General features: G+C 34.2%; 3 protein-coding genes across 4 annotated transcripts; 2 read left to right on the forward strand and 1 right to left on the reverse strand.

The window, feature by feature from the left end:
• Positions 1-794: 794 nt before the first annotated feature.
• Positions 795-3,644, forward strand: LOC110633286 (clathrin light chain 2). Its single transcript, XM_058133734.1, has 3 exons — positions 795-1,142; positions 1,594-1,747; positions 3,140-3,644. The coding sequence occupies exons 1-3, from the start codon at positions 847-849 to the stop codon at positions 3,464-3,466; spliced, it is 777 nt and encodes a 258-aa protein (XP_057989717.1). The 5' UTR covers positions 795-846; the 3' UTR covers positions 3,467-3,644.
• A 995-nt stretch (positions 3,645-4,639) lies between these two features.
• Positions 4,640-9,830, reverse strand: LOC110633285 (uncharacterized). The gene is made up of 6 exons (XM_021781803.2): positions 9,296-9,830; positions 8,969-9,208; positions 8,628-8,745; positions 7,373-7,487; positions 5,567-6,646; positions 4,640-5,271 (listed from the first exon to the last, which is right to left on the reverse strand). The coding sequence occupies exons 1-6, from the start codon at positions 9,315-9,317 to the stop codon at positions 5,020-5,022; spliced, it is 1,827 nt and encodes a 608-aa protein (XP_021637495.2). The 5' UTR covers positions 9,318-9,830; the 3' UTR covers positions 4,640-5,019.
• A 3,825-nt stretch (positions 9,831-13,655) lies between these two features.
• LOC110633288 (arginyl-tRNA--protein transferase 2) lies at positions 13,656-19,407 on the forward strand. 2 transcript variants are annotated; one of them, XM_058133735.1, is made up of 6 exons: positions 13,656-14,002; positions 14,500-14,538; positions 14,819-14,969; positions 15,343-16,470; positions 17,726-18,038; positions 18,825-19,407. In XM_058133735.1, the coding sequence occupies exons 1-6, from the start codon at positions 13,861-13,863 to the stop codon at positions 18,993-18,995; spliced, it is 1,944 nt and encodes a 647-aa protein (XP_057989718.1). In that variant the 5' UTR covers positions 13,656-13,860; the 3' UTR covers positions 18,996-19,407. The 2 variants fall into 2 exon arrangements, with proteins under 2 accessions (XP_057989718.1, XP_057989719.1); XM_058133736.1 differs by having other exon boundaries at positions 13,661-14,002; positions 18,879-19,407.
• The last annotated feature ends 4,503 nt before the right edge of the window (positions 19,408-23,910 follow it).

Below are 23,910 nucleotides of genomic sequence, written 5' to 3' on the forward strand. Positions count from 1 at the left end.
AAAACCAATTTTGGAAGTCCACAGCGAGTGCCAGAAACCATCTAAGCCATTAGTGCTCCAGCTAGTCACTGCTTAATTAATTACATTATGATATTAGCCTAAGATAAATCTTTTATGGTACTGAATGTTCAACATTTTAAAGAACTTAATTAAGATGTGTTTGGCTTAACTTATAAAAATCAACTTATAAAGCTTATAAGCAGTTACATGTTTATTTAAAATATTTATAAATAACTAATAAATAATAAATGTATTAGTTAAAAAATAACTTATAAGCATATTTATTATTAAGATGACTAAAAAGAATATTAAATGAGATTTATGGTGAAATTTTAAAAATTAAATAAGAATAATATAATAATATACTTAGTCATACTAATTTATGAGCACCAAAATAAAAAATTAAATCTTTAGCTTATTTTTTTTAACTTATAATTTTAATTTATGAGCCTAAAAATTATTATAAATAAATAAATCAGCTTATTTTTAAAGTTTATAAATCGATTTGATCAGAAAATCTGACTCACTGTGCAGAAGAATACTATTTTTTAATGCAATGAATATATTTCATAATTTATCAAAATAGAATATAAGTAAAATTTTTATTGTAATTCTCTCTACTTCTTTCTTCATTATCAGTTATTTCATTATCAGTTATTGGACCTTCAAATTAATTAGGCCCAATAAAATTGCACTACAGGCCCATGTAACTAGCCCAATTACTAGGCCCATGAAGAGACTGAGGCCCAATACGTCACCAGATATCACTCGCAGTAGATCTCTTCTATACCACGCCCCCAAACATATTGCTTTTACGTTTGTCCGTACAAAGAAGGCTCAGAAACAATGGATACTATTGGCGACTCGTTCGACGACTCAGTCGCTCAGTCTGAGTCAACTCGACCCTTGGACGAAGACAACGGTGGCTACGTCGACTACAACTCGGAGCAATTCGACTCTTTCTCTGTCGGAGATGAAGTTTTCAATTCGCATGAGCCCTTCAACGCACCTGGCGGAGAGTTCGAGCCGGAGGAAAATGGGAAGGGGTTCAGTGGAGAGTTTGGTGGATCGGACGGTCCGATTTTGCCGCCTTCATCGGAAATGGGGACTGATGAGGGATTTGCCCTCAGAGAATGGAGAAGGTAGATGTATTTTTCTATTTGACTGTCTGTTTGGCTCCAGAGAAAAATGATTTGTTTTTGTCCATTTCAATACTTAATCAGATTGTGCAAAGTTTAATTTTTGTTTTTCTAAGCTGTTTAGATTCTGTGAGTGTCGAACCTGAGTCAATTAATACAAAATTGCAAATTTGTTTGAATTAGTGAAATTTTGCTAATTTCATGGGTTAAAGTTCATTTTTGAAAATATTCAACCAATCTACGAGTAGAATGTGTTTCAATGGGGCTCTTTCATTGCACCGAGGGAAAAAGGTTTTAGATTGATTGTTCGCTGGTATAAAAATTTTAGCTTCAGCTGTTTCTGTTTCGCTAATTGAGATGGATTTCAAATTGGTAATTGTGTGTCATATTGATGCTTTTTGACCCAATTGTGTTAGACGATGGTGATTTATCTTGTGGCTGTATTGATATTCAGAGAGAATGCAATAAGATTGGAGGAGAAGGAGAAGAGGGAAAAAGAGCTATTGAGCCAAATAATTCAGGAAGCTGGTGAATACAAGGTTGAGTTCTACAGGAAGAGGGAGATCACCTGTGAGAATAATAAAGTCACTATTAGGGAAAAGGAGAAGGTGAGATTGGTTTTTGCACTTTTGAGCTAGATGTTGTTATTTTTCTTATTTTAAGATGATGTCTTGCTTAATAATGTCAATTTCCCACTTTGTTTAACTTTGTGATTGGTTGTGGAAGATATGTTCTCAAATTTCACACTTATCATTGTACTTGATACATCTGAAAGGAAGAGGACTTGTGTTAATCAATGGTAAGGGGTGCATGTAAAAGTGTCAAGTTTCATCCATGTCATGCTTTCATAACTTCTTAATGGGTAGAATGTTAATCTAATCAGTGAGAATTTGATGCATATTTGCTTCGGTAGTCGACTGGGACGAATTCTGGTTTGTATGTATTTGTTAATTTGCTTTATTTGAGAAGAAGAATAATCTTAGCATATCCAAAAAGATCGTAGTCTGTCTCAACAACTTTATGACCATAGAAATCTATGGACTCCAGCCAAGATTGGCTTGTTTTGTGACTCAGTCAAAAAACCGTACAGATATTATGCAAGGCTCAATAAAATGGAATATTAAATGTCAATTACTGAATATAGAAACTTTGGATAATCATTAATATTAAGGCATCAGCGTCCTGGTTGTTCATGAGGCTAAGTTCACTATCACATAATTAGGTCTTTTTTCCCTGTCCCACACCTTTTTCCATCTATTGGTTGGTTAATATATCTTATTATGTAATTTTTTGGCTAGGCACCAGTTTTAGAACATGAACTACTAGTGAGTCATGTTCGCATGTGCAGTTCATTGTAAGCAACTTACTTGAAGGGGAAAAAATTGTGTCTGATCAAAAAACTTCAGGCACCACCGTTGATATTACTAGAAATCATTCGTCATGCACTAGCATGGTCCTATCTTTTCTGGCGTATCCAAAATGATATTTACTATATGAGTGATTGTGTCCATTTTATTATAGGAATGGCCTAACCTCTCTTGCGTCTTTAAGAAAATCTGTTTGAGTTTTTCTTGGTTATTAATTTGTTGCTGTACGAGAACTCTAGATGGTTGTTGGCACCAAAACAACCCCGTTTTTATCAAAAAGCCATCATCTACTGCATTATATATGGTGAATTTTTTTATATGACATTCCCATGACTTTAGAAGGGGAGCTGCAAAATCATGTGGTGCAGACTGAGGAAGGGAAATATTCAAAACTTTCATGCTAAACCTAAACTTTTGCACAAACATGAATTGTGGAAGTTGATGAACTAGCTTGGAGGTTATTTGGACAGCTGGTTAGATTGACCATGCACTTGTTTTGTTTTGTTTTGGCTAACAAGTGAATTGCTTTTTGTAAGGAAAGGCTTCCCAAAATGTATATTTTAAACACCAAGTTCTATTTAGATCAAGCAATGAAATGTGTACTCTTCTGATTCGTGTTCTCCTCTTTGTCAGATATTTTTGGCCAACCAGGAGAAATTCTATGCTGAGGCTGATAAGAATTATTGGAAGGCCATTGCAGAGCTCATTCCTAATGAAGTGCCAGCCATAGAGAAGAAGAGAGGGAAGAAGGATCAGGAAAAGAAGCCTGGCATTGTTGTGATCCAAGGTCCAAAGCCAGGGAAACCAACTGAACTCTCGAGGATGCGCCAGATACTTATTAAATTGAAGCATGACACACCTCCCCACCTAAAGCCTTCTCCAGCGCCAGCACCAGCACCAGCTGCTACTGCTTCTGTTAAGGCTGCAGCTGTGGTAACCACTCCTGAGGTTGTTGCTTGATTGTTTATTATTGATGTCGTTGTTAGTTTACATGCACTGAAAGAAATGCAAGAGCTTTTCTACACTCTACCTTGTAGTGTGGCTTCAGGATTGTCAGGTGGACATGCTACATACATTCAGATTGTGCAAGATTATATGTCATGTCTTTCCTATGTGGAAAACTTGGTCGTTTTGTTTATCTCCTAATTTATTGCTCCTATAATTCTAGCCTGCAACACGAGTATTAATATTCGAGGCCACAACCAGTAGATAAGCTGGAGTACTGGGGAGCAAAATGTTCAATTAGCTTGAGTTCGTGTTGGTATTTATTTGACCTTAAATTTAAGGATGTGGTAACTGAGGAATCCGATGTTATCAAGTTTCCCAACGGTTGTGAGGTTTCTAATGAGTCTGTTACAGCAGTTGATAACTTTGATGGTTTGAAAATCGATATTGTGGGCATTGGTTTTGTGAACCAGCTACTTAATTCAATTTTCAGCTGAGGGATGTGGTCCAGCTACTGAATGTTAATGATTTCATCTGGAAACAGGTGAAGTACCATGGGAGTCCCATTTCTTTGCAAATTGCAGTCAATCAATTGTTTTTAAACTGCAAGTCACAGGAGATATGAGGTCCAGCTTAGAAATATTCCATTGCATATGAACCCTTATCTTCTTCTTGGTATTATTATCTCTTGGTGCCGTAGTGGATTTGCTTCCATCAAATAGCCTGCAAAATAGATATTTGCTATAGCCCTACCTACATCCCATGTGCAGCTCTCAGTCTCTCATTTTCTTCTTTCCCTTCTTTCCTTTCCTTTTCTACTTCAGTAGCATCCTAGACATCAAGAAACCAATTCATCTAGGGCATTTAGTATCATAATTGTTCCACAATTTATATCAATGATATGTGCAATTGAACAAGAAGCATAATTTATGATCCTGCTTTTGCTCTGTTAACAGTTTATCATTGGACATAAAGATTTCGGAAATTAATGTTAAGCCATTTATGTAACACAATGCTTCTCTTAAAAAAAAAAAAAAACAGAGAGAGAGAGAGAGAGAGAGACTTTTAACCATGGGAAATGTAAATCTTTTCTGCTTTACTCTTTTCTTTCATTTGGCAAGAGATCTTAAATTCTTAAACCAATGTGCTCTAGAATTTTTCAAAAAAAGAATAAAAAAGAAAAAAATATGAAGTGAAGAACAAAGATGAGAGAGGTGAATTGATATCTGGGGTTCAATAACGGGATTTTACTACTCAACTTGAGAGCAGAATACCTCACCTCGAAGAAAATCAGCAAGAATAATGGCAGGACTTAAATACCTCACCTTGTAGAAAATGAGTAAGAAGAACCGTAGGACTTATAACTGGTTTCCCTAACAATAAAAAGACCATGGATTACAGAAAAATTAATCGCCAAGCAATCTAACAAACTTTACATTACCAAACGCATGCATTTTGGTCGGTTTTCTTCTCTTTCCAGAAATAGGTTTCTCTTTCAGCTGTCAAGCTGGTTGAAAACCCATAATAATAATAAGAGGTGATACATCACAGATATATGTTTCCAACTATCACCTGCCTCGCAGAGGAGATCGGCCACCTCTCTCACTGACATCATCTTCTAATTCAATCCCATCTAAACAAAAACCATTATTGTTGACACTCACTTCTGAACTAGCATTACTGCTTGTTGCCAGAGGAGAGTCTAACACGCTAACTGTTCTACTTCGTGTAGAACCTGATCTCACACTATACATTGAAGATGCTGGAATGTTGGTCATCAGAGGCCGTCTATTATTACCAGGAATGCTTCGCCTTATGTCCTGCTCAACACAAAATGAGATCATGTAAATGATCAACAAATAAATGTTTGCCACTGAGTTTTCTATTCACTCAATTCTCTATTGGATATTAAGCACATAAAAAGGAGGAAGGACAACTGGCATTTTTTTCTGAAACTTAAATTCCAGAACTAATTACCATCAGTGTCTGGAGATGAAAGACAACTATCTTACGCAATAACAACAATGTACCAGGAATTGAAATAATTCAAAATGAAAACCCTATCGGCATTTTTATATTCTACCAAGGATATCAAATCTAAAGTAAAATACATACCATGTGTCTTATAGCCATATCCAATGATTTCTTTGAAAGCGTTCTTCCAAAGCCTGAGCTGTCAGGTGATGATGACTTCCCAGACAAGTTTCCATGAGGAGAAAGTTTATCATCTTGCTTAGGAGGAGCCAATTTTCGCATATTTATCACTCTTTCAACCATTTTGGTTCCAATTATGACAGGGCTCACATTGTCATTAACTTTGGAATGCCCACGACTAATTGCAGGAACAGAGCTGCCACTTGTGTGCATAAAGCCATTGGGGGCTCGTCCTCTTGCAGGAGAGCATGATTGCCGTCTTGCTCTCCCATTAGGAGTAGGTTCAATAGAGGAAGATCTAGAACTGGGTGCTCCAGGCCTACCCCTAGTGGCTGAAAGCGGCCGCTCAGGTAGTGATGTTCTCAAATTTGGTGGAGTATCAAGTGAGAAACCAGGCATCTCTGAGGGTTTCCATGGTCTAGATTTTACAGTTGGAGAAGTGCCGCGTGATGGCACTGGATTTCTTGCCATTGTGGGTGTTGTCTTGGTAACTGAAGGAATTGACTTAACAGGAGGACCAGATACAGTAGCAGTTGCAGGCATTGTCTTGGTAACTGAAGTCAACTTAACAGGAGCAGACATAGTCGGTGCACTTGATGGAGTGGATAGCCGTCGGGTTGGGGTTGATGCCCTCGATGTGGATTTAGGTGGAGGAATTGAAGGCCTCGTAGTTGGTGTTGATGACCTTGCAGTGGATCTTGATGGTGTTGAAGATCTAGTAGGAACAGTAGGCTTTGTTGCAGAAACAGTGGGCTTAACAGAGACAGTTGGCTTAGTTGCAGAAACTGCTGACTTAGTTGCAGAAACTACTGACTTAGATGAATGCAAATTGGCCCGAGAAGTAGGTGTTGAAGATCTAGAAGGGTTAGATGATATGGTCAATGTAGGGCGCCCATTTGGTGTTGTAGATCGTGATCCTGGACCACCTGATGATGAAGGCCTGCGCATCCCTGCACCATAAGAGTTCAACCCAGGGGAGGAAGCTGATTGTTTAGATACTAAGTTGCCCCTTGTAGCAGGATCCATCTGAGGGTTTGCTAGCTATAACCACAACGAACAAAACTAACTCAGCATCATCAGTTCATGAATTGGATAATCATAAGACCTCAAAAACTTTAATGAATAGAGTACATTATCATGAAAGCCAACATATTGCACTTAGAAATTATGTTTTTGGTCAATTTCCCAGCTCATGAATAACCATGAAATAACTCTTGAATAATTATCTTGACTGAGGTGTTTAAGCCAATGTTTAAGAAAAGGTAACAAATAGCAACAGCACTCATAGATAACTTCTCTATAATTCTCAAATTATTGCAGCCAGGGATTAAATAACTTCTCTATAATTCTCAAATTATTGCAGCTAGGGATTAAACTCTTTATTGTTTCCAAAGTTCAATGTTCAGAGCACATCCACGATCAAGGAACTGGAAAATGAGTAAGAAACTCAAGGCATGCAAAGAACCTTATTAATAATTAATGGGTGAAAGAAGTTTCATGGATTTTGAAAGAATCTTGCACAGTTGCATATATTTAATGGTTTAAAAAAAGTAGCGATCATGCAATTCTGTGGTTTCCAATAATGACCTTTCCTTTTTCTAAAGCTTGATGACTGGCGGTCCAAAACATTAAATTTTTTCCTATAACCAACCAAAATAAAAAAAGAGCAGTTTTATCAAATGTAATCAGTTATAATATCAAACTACAATGTAATAAAATCAAAGCAGAACAATTGTCTGGCCAAAAATTGTAAGATTATGCACTTACTCTAGATTTAAGGGCAGTGGGACGAGCCTTTGGAGTACCAATCTGACTCATAACAGTCTTTTGTGATTCCATCTCCAAAGAAGGAAACAAAGGGGTACCAGGAGGTGTTAGAAGCCTGAAAGCAGAAGATGATTAAAGTAATCATCAGTTTTAAATTGCTAGATGCATGTGAATCAACAGCCTAAATTCATTATAGCATTAGTGCAAAATGGTATCCATTGATTATTCAAAAGTTGCAAGCACAAACCAGTACAAGAAAAACCTTTTCAGCAGTACATCAAAATGTTTTTCTACACCAAAGTATGGTCAAGCCTTGGGAACGACAAATTATCATCTGTCCTCTTAGACAAGAAAAAGGCCTAGGGATCACTCTTTGGCAGGTCACACAGCTCACATGTATAAATAATAGTGGCCAAGGTTTCTTAAATTAGAATGAAGAAATAATTTCTATTGATGTCAGTAAGAAATCAAGACATAGTACCAGCACTTGAAACCTCAAAATCTCCTTTTCCGTGTGCACTGTTGGGGGGAGGGGGCGAGGGGGGCATAAGAAATGAGATGAGAAGGCATTTAAAAGATTTCTCTACCAGCATGAAGCAGCAACTAATGAGTGTAGAATAACGCACTTTCAATCAGATATAAGAAAGATAAAAAAAAAAAAAAAATTGACACAGATTTTAACAAATTTTAAACAGGTGACAAGATTATGACTCGCCTCTCCAATGTTATAAGTTAAATTTGCAAGATAAAATTTATCAACACAAATTCTATTCAGCTGCTATCAACAACTTATATAAGGTCAGTAAAGTAGTATTATATTAGGCGTGCTCTCATTGCTGCCTAAAGATGAAAGGAACATCTCCATTGTATAAGAGGTATGTGTATAGTTGTCATCAGTCACATTTATAACATGTACTCAGTATCCACCTCTATCAACGGCAAATGTTATCAACCTTTAACATACCCTTTCCTTTCCTTTCCTTTCCTTTCCTTCTCTAAGAACTCTGGAAACAGACCATTCATTTCAACTATCAAGTCGTCCTTTCATGGTAGGCACAAGCTAAAGGAAGAAAAAGTAAAATAAAAGGTTTATTTTCCTAAAAGTATATCGTCCAGCTGCATTCTTCTTTAATAGAAACCTCTACTGACCCCATAATGACTATGACCCCAAAAATGATATATGGAATCATATGAATCAAGCAACGTTCTAAAAAGCAAAATAAAAAAAAAATAAAAAAAAGAAGCTTTCAATTACCATTCGTAGTCATTTTTATCACTATCAGAATTGAGAAAATCATCAGCACCACTGGCTTTCCGCGCGGGCGTTGCGGTAGATGAGATATTAAATATAGGAGAAGTACCAGGTTTCGACACTGCAATTTTTGAAATAATACAAGATAACATTATTACCCAAAAGCTGAAATCACCTAATGACGATATTTTAGGAAGAAATTTGAACCAGATGCTATAACTACACAACAGCAAATTACTCGACAAGAAGATAACTAATTTCACAGTTCAATCAATGTCTAGCTACACCAGATCGACATCCAAAAAGCCCAAAATTAAAAACAAAGCATTATTTAATAAAAATACCTAAAGGTGCATCAAACTCTTCAGTGTTATTTAGGAGGAGATTATTTTGCTCCTTCTCACACTTCTTCATTTCCAGAAACAACGCCAGCTCTTCATCCTTCTCCTTCATCATTGACGCCCTTAACTGTTGTCTCTGCTTCACCACAGCCGCTGCCATTTGCATTTGCGAGTCCTGAGCCCTAAAACTACGATTCATTTCCACGAATCTGAACCTCCAACCTCCCTCGCCCTCTCTCAACTCTGGAGAAAAGTAAAAACTCACAACAATTCACAGATCGAACAACAAATACAAACAAAACCTAAAACCTAGCTTAGCTTCCAACTCACCCCTCGAAACACCAGAAAGCATAATAATGCTAATTTAACATCTACAAGCTCCCTTCCAGAGATAAAACTAGTGAAAAGTTAGATCCAAAATCCAGCTCCAATGGCGGCATTTAACGTTCGCTTCTCTTTACAGAGCCAAAACCAACCGAGAGAGAGAGAGAGAGAGAGAGAGAGAGCTCACAAAAGCCGAAGCGAGCTCAGAAGAGAACTACCATTGTTGCGAAACCAAGTTTAAAGACCGTTTAGAAAGAGAAACTCGAGAGAGAGAGAGAGAGAGAGAGAGAGAAGGTGAGAGCCTGAGAGGTGGAGATCACAGACTTACAGTGAACAGAGAGAGAGAGTAGGAGGAAGAGGAGGAGAGTGGCAATGAGAGTAATTAGAAGGAGAAGTAGAGGGCGAAATGGTAAAATAGAGGAGAGGTAACAAGTTTCTCGTTGGAATGGGTCGGCGGTTTTGTGTGAATGATTTATGGGCGTGGTGAGATTTTGCTGCTGGAAAGGACAACTGGAAAATGGTGAAGAGAGAGAGTTTCTCTCACTTAAAGGCTACGTTTTATCAGGTTTTGGAAGATTCTTCTCTAGGCGGATGGATAACATTTAATCAAATCCCGAAACTGCCCTCTGGTTCTAAAGGTTAGGATCAAGGGTGAATTACAAAAACATCCCTGGTAATGCCATTATTAATAATTTAATCTTATATTTTTAAAAATTATTAAAACATGTCAAAATTTTAATTGCTTTGAACACTTTTGTCCTTTTGCTCATTTAACTGTTAATATTTAAGAAAACGATCAAAACATCCCTTACAATTTATTTTTTTTAAATGGATGATAAAAGTATTAATAATAATAAATAATTAATTATTAGAAATTTGACTGATAAAATATGTTAAAATATATTTTAAAAATAAATAAAAAAATTAAAGTGTTTAATAAAATAAAAATTTATGGACATTTTAATAAGTTTCTTAAAATATAGTGATGAATACTGAAAATATCTAAAACCATTCTTGTAAATCACCCTATGATCAATTACAACTTAATTTATGGACATTCCAAGTTCTTTATAATTATGAAAATGTATATTAATTAATTTTTAATATTAAATTTTATTATCATTAAAATTATATTAAATTTGCTCACTTTCTTTATTTCACCATCTTCTCCTCTGCTTTTTCCACCCTCTCTCCTTCAATTTTTGTCACATTCTCTCTCTTGTTGCTTTCTATGCCTCTCTTCATGTCTCTCCATCCTTATATCTTTTGTCTCTCTATTGTTCTCTATATCTATCTCCTTCTCTCGTCTCTCTCATTTGTTTCTCTCCCCATTTTTGTCTATCTTTTTTCTATCTCTCTCCAAGGCTCTTGTATTTTTTATCCCAAAATAAAAATTCATAAAATTCACAACACAAATAATATTGTCTGTTTAGCATTTAGATTAGAATGCTAAAACTGTTTTTTTTTTTTTTAAATAAAAATCTTATTTTAAATATTAAAAAATAATTAAAAATATTATTTTATTATTTTAGTGTTATTGTGATTAAAAATTATTAATAATAATTTTAAATTATTTATAATAATTTTAAATTATTTTTAATATTATTTAATTAATATATTTAAAAATAATAATAATTTTTTTAATGATAATTTTAACATAATATTAAACAGGCCCATAATCCTAATGAATTTAAATATAGAAGCTTGTTTCAAAGGGAATGTTATTTGTACTAATATTGTCTATTATGCTAAAAAGGTGAAACTTCCAAAGATGGTTTGTGGATTTGTATTGGGAAAGTTGCCGTATGATTTCTAATCTTTCTTTCATTATCAAAAGGACAAAGAAGAATATAGTAGCCTCCCTATCTTTTTCCTTCTCATTTATAAGAGATTTTGAATTGACAAATTGCAAATTTCAATGCAATGAGATTATGTTAAGCTGGGCCTTAAGTAGTATTTCGTGTAAATATAAATTTTATAAAATTTTATAGTATTTATTTATAAATTTAAAATTTTAATATTTAGTTTAAATAAAAATTATTAATAATTAAATTTATGAAATTTATCATAACTAAATCAAATTTCATCAAATTTGATAGAATTTACAAATAAATTTTAAACTTAAAATTATATATATTTCAAGTGATAAAATTATCCTCTCATTTTATATTATTTTATTTATTTTAAACGTAAAATTCATTTCATTTGAAATGAATTTCATATTTAATATAAAATATATTAAATAAAAAAATTTATTTATAAACAAATTATATCATAGGATTTATTTACAAATGAAATAAATTTTAGCATAAAATTAAATCAAATCTTAATATAATTTCTAAATATTAAAAGTTTTAAATTTTACTTTTTTAAAAAAATTTAAATTTTACATAATAATATATATAATTGAAAATATATTTATATCTTATGATTTTATTTATGAATATATTTTAAACTATATAAGGAGCATGATATTTTCTATTAAAAGGATAAAATATTCTATTTAGAAATGTAAATTAATTGAGCTATTAGTGATCTATTTAAGTTTAATTTGATAAAAGTTTAAATTTGATCGATTCATTTACTTGATGAGTTAAACTTGAACTTAATTTTAAAGCTCGTTTAATTAATAAGTCAAGTTTAAACATACTATTATTTGGCTTATTTAGACTCTCAACATTACTAATTTATAAGCTTGTGAATTAATTTATTTATAAGTTAATAAATTTATCATTTTATAGGCTTGTGAGTTAATTCATATATATATATATATATATATATATATATATATATATATATATATATAATTTATTATCATTATAATTTAATTAATAATTTCACTATAATTATTGATTTAATTATTATAATTTATTGATTAGTGTTTTGGATAATAATTAGTAAAAATTATAATCTTTTAGTAATTCCATTAATTAAACTTATCAATTTGATTGAATTCACAGACTTAATAAATGCAATTAAATGCAAATTGAGTTGAATTTATGGATGTCAATGGGTCAGGTTTTTACAGGTATTTGATCCGATCGAATCCTAATAGGACGGGTTTGGGTAGTATATAATTAAATTTATGACCGGTTCAAGTTTGAAATTTAATACACGTAACAGGTTCCGGTTGGGTTCGGGTTTTATATGTTGGGTATCCATTACCCGAACCTATTTATATAAATATTTAATTAAATATAAAATATATATTTTTTAATAATATTTATAAATTTTTTATATATTTTATTTTATAGATAATAAAATTGAAATATTTTAGGAAATTATTAAAATTTTAAAATATAAATTATTAATAAAAATAATTTTTTATATAGATTATTAATTAAATATGTAAAATTAAACAAATTCGGATATTTTTTGGTAATAACAATTGGTTTGGAATGGATTCGGATAGTTGAAAATAAATTTTAATCAAGTTTGAGATGGGTTCAAGTTTTGAAAATATTAATTGGATTCGGATTTGGGTATGGTGATTTTCTCGGGTATCTTGCCCGTTGTCATCCTTAGTTGAATCAATTTGAGTTGAATTAAATTAAATTAAGTTTGGACTTAATAAATTTACGTGATTTAAGCTTTTGTTATTAAACTGAATAAAAATTTAATGAGTTGAGCTTAAGTATTTTAAGTTTCAACTCGATTTAACATGATTATGTCTTAATTTATTTTTTTTTCTTAAAAATAAATAAACGCACATACTTAAATTAATAATAAAAAATACAACTTAATAAAAACATGATAATTTTATCAAACTTCGCAATCATATATATATATATATATATATATATATTAAGTTAATAGCGTTATAGGTGGCCTCATCTTGTTCTTAGCGAAAGCTAGTTGTGTTGGGTCTCTCTCGGATTTACGCCCTCTTTAGAATTAAAAAAAATAAAAATTATATATTCATTACATACCATTACAAGCAATGGGCTACTTTAAGTTGGGCTTTAAGTAGATCCAATTAGAGCAATCCAATCATCTCTCCACCACGTTTATCACATATTTTTTATTGTAGCTATTATTAAGAAAAATATATTTTAATATATTAATTATATAATATTAAAAAATAATTTAAAATTAAATTTAATAAATTTAATTATAAAATATTAAAATAATTGAATATTTTTTTAATAAAATATAAAATAATATTTATTTCTAAAAAATAGTTTTAGTCTCCATTCATCCAATGGAAATGATTACTTAACCCGTCCTTTTTCTCCCTTGCTCTTACAAACTTCATCAGCTTCCAATATCTACCACTGCAAAAAAAAAAAAAAAAAAAAAAAAAAAATTCAATTATATTAATTATATTTTTTAATTTATATAAAAATATAATTTTTTTTTTTAATGAAGTGAGTATGACGGAAGGAGTATTTATTATTCTATAAAATAAAAATGGAAAAATAATTTATCCCCCCTTTCATTAATTTCTCTAACAAACTAATATGGAGGCTTGCGATTGAAACAAAGGAACGGTGTCGCTTTTATCTGGTGTCGATGAAGAGTTGGTGGTACAAGGAGAATTCGATGGGAAGAGACAGATAGGAAGGAGAGAAATGGCAGGAAAGATGAGAAGAAGCGAAGCTGGCACTAGCAGTAGCAGCAATAGCGGAGGGGAAACCGTCGTGGTGGATTGCGGCCGCCGCCGGAGCTCTTGCGGTTACTGCAAATCCGTTGGCCGCACCAGTATCTCTCATGGTTTGTATTTTTATTTTGTTTGGTTTTTTTTTTTCCTTGTTTTAATGAAAAATGTTTAAACTTCTCGCCTTTTTGAATTTTCAGGGTTTTGGTTAATTTTGGTTGGTTTTAGATTGTTACATATATTGATTGAGATGATGTCGGTTTTGGGATTTCTGTTAGGCACAATCAAATAAGGATTAGAGCATGGATTAGTGTAACCTTCTTCCTTTTTCTTTTCTTTTGCTGTATTCAAATGTTATGTGTTTGATTCCACAATCAAAGAATGCCAAAATTCTAATTTGAATGTGGGTAAGGATGATATGCTTGGTAGCTCTAATGAAAATATACGCCAAGTGGATACTATGATGCACTTGTTGGAAAATACTTCCTGAATATATGAATTAGATTAGTTTCTTCATCTAAGTTTTCTATTTTCAATCGCTTGATTGTTTTTTACTAATCATCAACCTGATGGTTTTTGTTTTCTTGCTATGTTTCCTTCTTTTTTTTTAAAGGTTTGTGGGCACGAAGCATTACGGTTGATGACTATCAAGGTATGTTTGATTTCTGCATCTTCTTTTCTCTTATTATTGCACCCTATATATATAAAGAAGCTCTATTGAAATTTGTGCTGCTTCAAACCGGGCTAGTCAGGTGTAATGTTGCAAAATGTGATGAGGTAATAATATTAGCTAAAAGTAGTTTTACTTCTGATGGCTTTTCTCATTTTCTTTTATAATTTTGTTTCCTCTGATAACTTACATTTGCAGCCCTCGATTAATGAGAATAGTCTTATTTGATTAACATCCATTTAATCAAATCCTGCTTTTATAGATCTTCTTGACCGAGGATGGAGAAGATCTGGCTGTTTCCTCTACAAACCTGAGATGGAAAAGACATGTTGCCCATCTTATACTATTCGGCTAAGGGCAAGTAATTTTGTCCCTTCAAAGGAACAACTCCGTGTCCTTAGAAGAATGCAAAGGTACGTATTTGTTATCTGGTTTCATTAAAGTGATTTCAATTTAGTCTTCGAGATTATAGCGAGTTCGTGCAGGACATGCATAGGTAGCTTTCACATTATGACTTAAGAATATATTTTCACTTTTCACACGGTAAGATTTTTTGAAGGTATAAGCTGCTTAATCACCAAAAATGAGGTTGCTGTGCTGAGAGAAGAGTTTATTTCAACCTACGTTGGAATTGCCAACCTAGGAGATTCTTTTGTTGACAGATATTTGAGTTATTCAGGAATGGCTCATAAAATTTGTAGCATATTAATATTAAGTTCTATTGAATGCACTTCTGTTTGATAAACCGTAGTTACATACTGATTGCTGATAGTGCTAAATGCCCAGGTTTTTAGATGGCTCACTGGATGTGAATAAAAAAGTGGAGGTTGTAGATGATCCAAAAGTCTCCAAAGGTACATGCAGCTGTGCATGTCATGAAGTTTCAAGCTCTGGAACAAAGGAATCTTTGTCTTCAAAAAATGAGGAGAAGAATAGGGCAGAGCATATTGCTAAGTATTTGTCAGATCAAGTTGACAATGCAGTCCGTTCTTGTGCAGAAAGCGGGGATTTTCTTTGCAGTATACAATTACCAAAAGCTTCTGTCAAGCAGGTTTCTCCAGCCAAAAGAAAGCTGCTAGCTGAAGGAGCAAATGACCTCTTGTACTCTAGCAATATTGCATTTCAAATAGTAGCCACTATAAGGCGGGTGCTAGCTGCCGAAAATGACCCAAGGCATAATGCAGAAAATAATAATCTGTCTCCTAAAGTTATTGCAGAAAAGTTGGCTGCTGCTTTAAATCAGTTGTCAGAAACTAGTGGGTTGTCCGTCAAGGCTTGCAATGGACACATTAATTTTTATACAACAGCAACGCAGGCTTCTTCCACTGAAGGTGCTCAAATTGTTACTGGCTCTAAAGAGTCTGCTGCAGGGTGTAAAAGAAAAGTCTGTTGTATGAGGAAGAGTGCAAAACATTCTCAGCTGAAAAGGCGGAAATTAGAGATACATTTGAAAAGATCCAGTTTTGATCCTGAAGAGTTTGCATTGTATAGAAGATATCAGATGACAGTGCATAATGATACACCAGATCATGTTACTGAAATCTCATACAGGAGGTTTCTGGTTGATACACCCTTAGTTCCGGTTCCACCCTCTGGTGATGGTAGAGTTCCTCCTTGTGGATTTGGCTCCTTTCATCAGCAATATGTTGTTGATGGCAAGCTTATTGCTGTTGGTGTGATTGATATTCTTCCAAAATGTTTGTCTAGTAAATATCTATTCTGGGATCCAGATTTTGCCTTTCTATCACTCGGCAAGTATTCAGCACTGCAGGAAATAGGCTGGGTGACGGAGAATCAGGTCCATTGCCCTAGTCTTCAGTATTATTATCTTGGCTATTATATTCATTCCTGCAGCAAGATGAGATATAAAGCAGCATATCGCCCATCTGAGCTTCTCTGTCCTCTCCGTTACCAGTAAGTTACCCATCACATCTAGCAAATTGTCATTAAATAATGGGTGTGAGTCTTTCTATCCACTTTGTAGTTTCTGTTCTAGTAGGATTAGTCCCAACCTTCTGAGTACAGCATTTAGATTCAACAGTTTCCTGAGAGCAATATCTAAGGGCATTTACTTAAGTTTTATTTTGACATCTGAAAGCAATCTATTTAACGAGTAATCTTGGGTCCTGTTCTGAGATGTCATATTATTGTAATTCTTAGGCTATAAAATATATTCATGTCAATTGGGCTTGCAAACTTCTGTTTTTTTAATCAATTAATGATATCTATTCTGCCCGTAGATAAATTTAGGTCAAACAGTTTGCAGTTGCAGGGCTAGTTCATATTTGATACAGTTATATTCCCTGCACATATACTCAAGCTTGGGAGGGTAAGTTTGGATTAAGAGTTGCATGCATTAGATGTAGGAAAGAATTTAATCTTCTATCTCTGTCTCACTTTTGCAGAGATGAGAATGTTAAGGTGGATGAGTGGCCATACTAGACTAGATAAAGTCCGTAATGAGAGTATTAGAGAAAAGGTAGGAGTAGTGCCAGTTGAAGATAAGTTGAGAGAAGGGAGATTGAGGTGGTTTGGTCATGTGAAGTGTAGACATGCGGAGGCTCCAATTAGACAAGTAGAGCACATTAGGTTAGAGGATAGAAAGAAAAAAAGGGATAGACCTAAATTGACTTGGGGGAGAGTAGTACAACATGACCTAGAAGCATTACACATTTCTGAGGATTTAACCCAAAATCGTTCAGAGTGGAGAAAGCGAATCCATATAGCCGACCCCAAATTTTTGGGATAAAGGCTTAGTTGAGTTGAGTTGAGTTTATCTCTGTCTCACTTTTGGTTTTGGGAGAGCGGAGCTGAGAAAGGGCAAGAGTGATTAAGTGGGAGGTTCAAGCCTGGTCAGCTTGAGGGCTAGAGATTGTGCCTGAAAATGTTTCAAATCAGAAAAAGGTTGGAAAGCCAAAAAGGTTAAACAGAAAAGCTTTTGATATTTGCCAATCCCAATCTTATATTATTATCATGCTCCACAACTTTGGGTCCAATTTTGCCTGTTGCATTGATATTGTACATTTAAATATAAGCTTAAGTTTCATTTACGAGGCCAAAGCTTTTGATTTTCTGCATGTTTACCTAAGTCAAATATCCATTTTCCATTATTGAAATTAGCCTCTCCTTTGGTGAGTCAGAGTTTGACAAGTTGATATATCATCTCCAGGTGGGTTCCATGTAATATTGCAAGCCCTTTGCTTGATAGAAAGCCATACATTGTCTTGTCAGATCATGCGCTTCTACAAAATGGAGAGTCTTTACTGCCTCATGCTTCTGAAAATGTCATTGAAATGCAACATGATGACAACTGTGATGAAGACACAAATGATATTCTTATAGATGACAGTGAAGAAATGATTGAAGCTGAATCTGAAAGTTCTGATGATGAATCAGGTCCAGAGACTAGTGGTCAGACATTGGAAAATAATGATGTTGGTGATATTTTAATTGGGTTAAAGGGATCCCGTGTGAGATATAAGGTATGTAAACTCTATTCCATGTCTTTCTCACACATTTTAATTATCAGTTTTGTGATCTTCTTTCAGTATGGTTGTCACTCCAGAGTCCGGACCTTGATTGATCAAAAAATTATTGGGATGAAATTAATGATTGTGAGCATTATAGGATGCTTTGGTAATAGAAATATAATCTCACTATTAAAAGCTTGTCCTTTGTAAGGAAACCGGTAATATTAATAGACATACAACTAATATGATACGGATTGCTACTGGTTCAACCACTATCTCATTTGTTGTCTATAACTAGTTACCGTGGATGCTTATTAGATGTGTTGTTTTGTATCACAATAATAGGATTATGATAATTATTTCACTACTATCTTAAATAGCCAATTCGATCTTTAGACTTAATCTTGATGAAGACAATTAAACTTCAAAGTCATGAATTTGGGAAGGGGGAGAAGATTTTTCCTCTTTCTCCAGTTTGATTTTGGTAGGGTTCTTGCTCATCATGGTTTGAAAATATTTTAAAAATTAAAATTAATACAAGTTCTTAAATTTGAGGAACTTGAGGAATTTGCTCAACTAAGATCTTATTTGTCTTAATCATGAATTTTATATTTATTTGGCAAAAGCTTTAAGGAAAAAATGCCAAAGTGTTTAGCTGTTGTAGATATATTTGAAAATTTAAAAACCATACATTAGAAATACTTTGTTCATTAGAGCTCGAAGGATAGTTTAGAAATTTAACAAAAATGTAAGGGTAATATTTTCTAAAAGAATTGCTGAACAGTTCAAACACTGTAGGTCACTTTCACATATAATTCTGATTCTTCTCACTGTGTCACCACCTTCTTCAAGGATGTACAACGAGCTTTTGGCCCCAGACAAAGGAGTTACTTGGAATCTCAGTTACTCAGATATAAGAGGGTTGTAGGTGCAGAGATGTCCGAGCGAATTGTCTACTCACTTGGGTGATTTTTTTTTCTATGGATTACCTCATCATCATCAAAATTAGCAGGAATGTATATTCAGCCTGCGGAGCTGGAGTTTTCTGCTTAGTCATGTCTGGTTATGGGAAGCTAAAGGGGAGCTCTTGTTGATATCCAATGTTTGTTTTGTTGGGGATTTTTTCCATTCAATCCATGTTCAGCAAGATGATCAGTTCCTGACACAGGTTTATTCTGCATTTTCTAAGCATTTTTTGCATTCTCCAGTAGATTATTCTCATGTGCCAAATGAAATGTAGATGAATTAGTTGTCTGGTCTTTCAGGTCATGGGAGGTCATTTCAGTTACAGGCTTTTGTTACTGCAATTAGGATATTGAATCCTCTGCAGTTGCATCTAAATTAATGCTACAATAAATAGAAAACTGCTTCATGTCTAGAATCTTTGTTGAATTCTTTTCCATCATACCCACCAATTTGCACGCACACAAATCAAATATTGATTGGCCCATTTTGGATATTCTGCTTAACAAGAGATTGTCGGCTTTGATTGGTTTATGGCATAAAATGAAGATAAAATAGTTGCACACTGAATAATTATCATTTTTTTTTTAATTTTTGTTTAAAGTTTATATTTGGAATAAACATCAATTTATAATCATGGAAACCTACAGGTTATAGAGATCATTTGACTTGAATCTCATCCTTGTAGCTGGCTATTAGGTGTGTGCAAATGGTCGGTTCGGTTCCGAACCGAACTGAACCGATAAAACCGAAAATAGAAAATTAAAAATTTTAAAAACCGAATTAAATCGATTAATAAGAGAAAATCGAATCGAATCAAACTGATAAATATCAGTTTGGTTTGGTTTTAAACCGATCAAATCAAATTTTATAAAATTTAATATTTTCAACATTAAATCTAAATAACAAAAATATAAAAATTAAAAAAATTAAAAATCAAAATTTAAAAATCTTAGGGTTTGGTTCGGTTTTCTTTGATTTTTCTTGATATATATATATATATATATATATATATATATATATATATATATATATATATATATATATATATATATATATTGTAGATGAATGAAATGTAGATGAATTAGTTGTCTGGTCTTTCAGGTCATGGGAGGTCATTTCAGTTACAGGCTTTTGTTACTGCAATTAGGATATTGAATCCTCTGCAGTTGCATCTAAATTAATGCTACAATAAATAGAAAACTGCTTCATGTCTAGAATCTTTGTTGAATTCTTTTCCATCATACCCACCAATTTGCACGCACACAAATCAAATATTGATTGGCCCATTTTGGATATTCTGCTTAACAAGAGATTGTCGGCTTTGATTGGTTTATGGCATAAAATGAAGATAAAATAGTTGCACACTGAATAATTATCATTTTTTTTTTAATTTTTGTTTAAAGTTTATATTTGGAATAAACATCAATTTATAATCATGGAAACCTACAGGTTATAGAGATCATTTGACTTGAATCTCATCCTTGTAGCTGGCTATTAGGTGTGTGCAAACGGTCGGTTCGGTTTCGAACTGAACTGAACCGATAAAACCTAAAATTAAAAATTTTAAAAACAGAATTAAATCGATTAATAAGAGAAAATCGAATCGAATCAAACTGATAAATATTGTAGAAAGAGATGATTCTCGTTGATTTCAATTAATCTGTACATGGGTATATATATACAATTGATTCCTATAATTGTGTTCTACTGATTAGGAAGAAATCCTAAATAAGAAATCCTAAATAGGAATACAGAATACAGAATATATAGAGAAATAATATAGTGATTGACTTTCCATAACACTCTCCCTCAAGTTGGAGCATAGATGTTAATCATGCCCAACTTGTTACAAATGTAGTCAATCCTAGCTCCATTTAGAGCTTTTGTGAAAATATCTCCTAACTGCTCTCCAATTTTGATGTGTCATGTTGAGATGATCTGTTGTTGAATCTTTTCACGAATAAAATGACAATCAATCTCAATATGTTTGGTCCGCTCATGAAACACCGGATTAGAAGCAATATGAAGAGCAGTTTGATTATCACACCACAATTTCGCAGGCAGGGAGGTCTTAAAACCTGTCTCATCTAGTAATTGAAGTATCCACATTACCTCACATACTGATTGTGCCATGGCTCTGTATTCGGATTCAAAGACTAGATCGAGAAACTACACTCGCTTCTTGCTTCTCCAAGCCACTAAATTTCCTCCAATAAAACGCAATATCCGTAGTTGACCTTCACAACCTTAGATCCAACCAGTCGGCATCGAAAAACATTCAATATTCAAATGCCCATGATTACCATATAGCAAACCTCTTCTTGGGCGCCCTTGGATAACATAAGATTTGTTCCAAGGCTTCCCAATGAGCAACAGTTGGGAAGACATAAAGCGACTTACCACACTAACGGCATAAGCAATGTCGGGACGAGTGGCGCAAGGTAGTTCAATTTTCCTACCAATCTCTTGTATCTCTCTGGATCTTCAAACAACTCACTATCCCCTACTTGATTTGTAAAGTTGGAGTCATTGGTGCGCTACAAGGCTTAGCACCTAATTTTCCTGTCTCTGTCAATAGATCGATGACATATTTTCTTTGAGACAAGAAAATACCCTTCTTACTTCTCGTAACTTCGATACCCAAGAAATCCTATAACAATCCCAAGTCTTTGGTCTGAAACTGAGTTTAGAGGAAGGTTTTAAGAGATGAAATACCTGCAGAGTCACTCCCAGTGATGACAATGTCATCCACATAGACTGCCAAGAGAATTAGACCAGCCTCAGATTGGCTATAAAATACTGAGTGATCACACTTACTCTTTTGCATACCAAATTCCTGTACTGCTTCACAGAATCTCCCAAACCATGCCCTAGGACTTTGTTTCGAGCCATAAAGAGACTTCCGAAGCCTACAAACTTTACCCAACTCCCCCTGAGCAACAAACCCAGGTGGTTGCTCCATATACATCTCCTCCTGAAGATCAGCATGAAGGAAAGCATTCTTGATATCCAATTGATGCAGGGGCCAATCATATGTAGCTGCTAAAGAGATAAATAAGCGAATAGAAGTAAGTTTAGCTACAGGAGAAAAAGTATCAGAGTAATCAACCCCATATGTCTGAGCATATCCTTTTGCTACAAGGCATGCTTTTAACCTAGCCACAGAACCATCAGGATTTACCTTTACTGTAAATACCCATTTGCAACTAATAGCTTTCTTACCAGTGGGCAAATGCAATAGTTCCCATGTACCATTAGCATCTAAAGCCTCCATTTCCTCTTTCATAGCATCACACCAGCCAGGATGAGACAGTGCCTCACCAACAGTATTAGGGATAGGAACAGAGTCTAAAGAAGTAACAAAACACCGAGAACAAGAAGACAATTGATTATAAGAAACAAAAGAAGAGATAGGGTAAGTACATAAACTTTTACCTTTACGAAGAGCAATGGGTAAGTCTAGATCAGAATCATGATCAGTATGAGGAACAGGATCTCCCAACGAAGTAGCTGGTGGAGGATCTGAGTCAGGAATCTCCAATCTCCTGGAATAAACATGAACAACGGGAGGTCGAGTAGGTCTAGAGACAGAAGGAACAGGCTGTGGGAGAGGACTAGACATTGGTTGGACAGTATATATTAAGAGATCATCCTCCTCCTCCTGACTCTCATACACAGATGATGGAGGAAAAAATGGAGTGGACTCAAAAAATGTGATATCTGCAGAAACAAGATAACGATTAAGAGTAGGAAAGAAACAACGGTACCCTTTTTAGAGCCGGTAGTACCCAAGGAAGACACATTTGAGAGATTTTGGATTCAATTTAGTAACCTGTGGACGAACATCACGCACAAAACATGTACAATAAAAAATACGGGGTTCAATAGGGAACAAAGATTTTGTAGGAAACAAAGCAGTATAAGGAATATCCCCATTAAGGACAGAAGACGGCATACGATTGATCAAAAAACATGCCGTAGAAACTGCATCCGCCCAAAAGTGTTTAGGTACTTTCATCTGAAAAAGAAGAGCACGAGTTACCTCAAGAAGATGCCGATTTTTTCTTTCGGCCACACCATTTTGGGATGGGGTATCCACACAGGAAGACTGATGAAAAATGCCATTTTGTGTCATATAAGACTGAAATTGTGCTGAAAAATATTCTTTGGCATTGTCACTTCTTAATATACGCACAGAAATATTAAATTGAGTTTTGATTTCATTACAAAAGGCACAAAAGATAGAAAACAACTCAGAACGATTCTTCATTAAATATAACCAGGTAACACAAGAGTAATCATCAACAAAAGTAACAAAATAACGAAATCCGGTTTAGAAGTAAGAACAAGGACCCCAAACATCGAATGAACTAACTCAAAAGGGGATGAAGCCCTTGTTTATTGACTCTAGACACGAGAAGGCAAGCGATGATGTTTTGCAACCACGACTCACATTCTAGTCTTGATAAAGACGAAATTGAGGACACGACTTCTTCATGGTAGACAAAGAAGGATGACCCAATCTACAATGAGCTTCAAGAGGTGTTAAGGTCTTGGAGCAAACAAGCGGACCGTGGTACATGATTTTCGAATGTAGAGACCACGACTCGCGTCCTCTACCAATAATCTGCCGTCGTAAGATCCTGAAACAAACACCGTCGGAAAAAAAAAGCGAGAATAATTTAAGTACGAGTAAGTTCACTAATAGAAAGTAGATTAAAAGAGAATTTTGGTAGACACAAAGCAGAAGACAAAGAAATTGTGAAGTCGGGTTGCGATTCAGAACCCATGACACAAGAAGTAGAACCATCGGCTAAAGTAATAGATGTTGGAAGTGAGATTAGAGTAGCGGATAGAAGATTAGAATTACATCATGTGATGCATCGCACTTGAATCAATAACCCATTTGGATGAGGAA

Source organism: Hevea brasiliensis, chromosome 14, assembly GCF_030052815.1.
Source record: "Hevea brasiliensis isolate MT/VB/25A 57/8 chromosome 14, ASM3005281v1, whole genome shotgun sequence".
Lineage (NCBI taxonomy): Eukaryota > Viridiplantae > Streptophyta > Magnoliopsida > Malpighiales > Euphorbiaceae > Hevea > Hevea brasiliensis.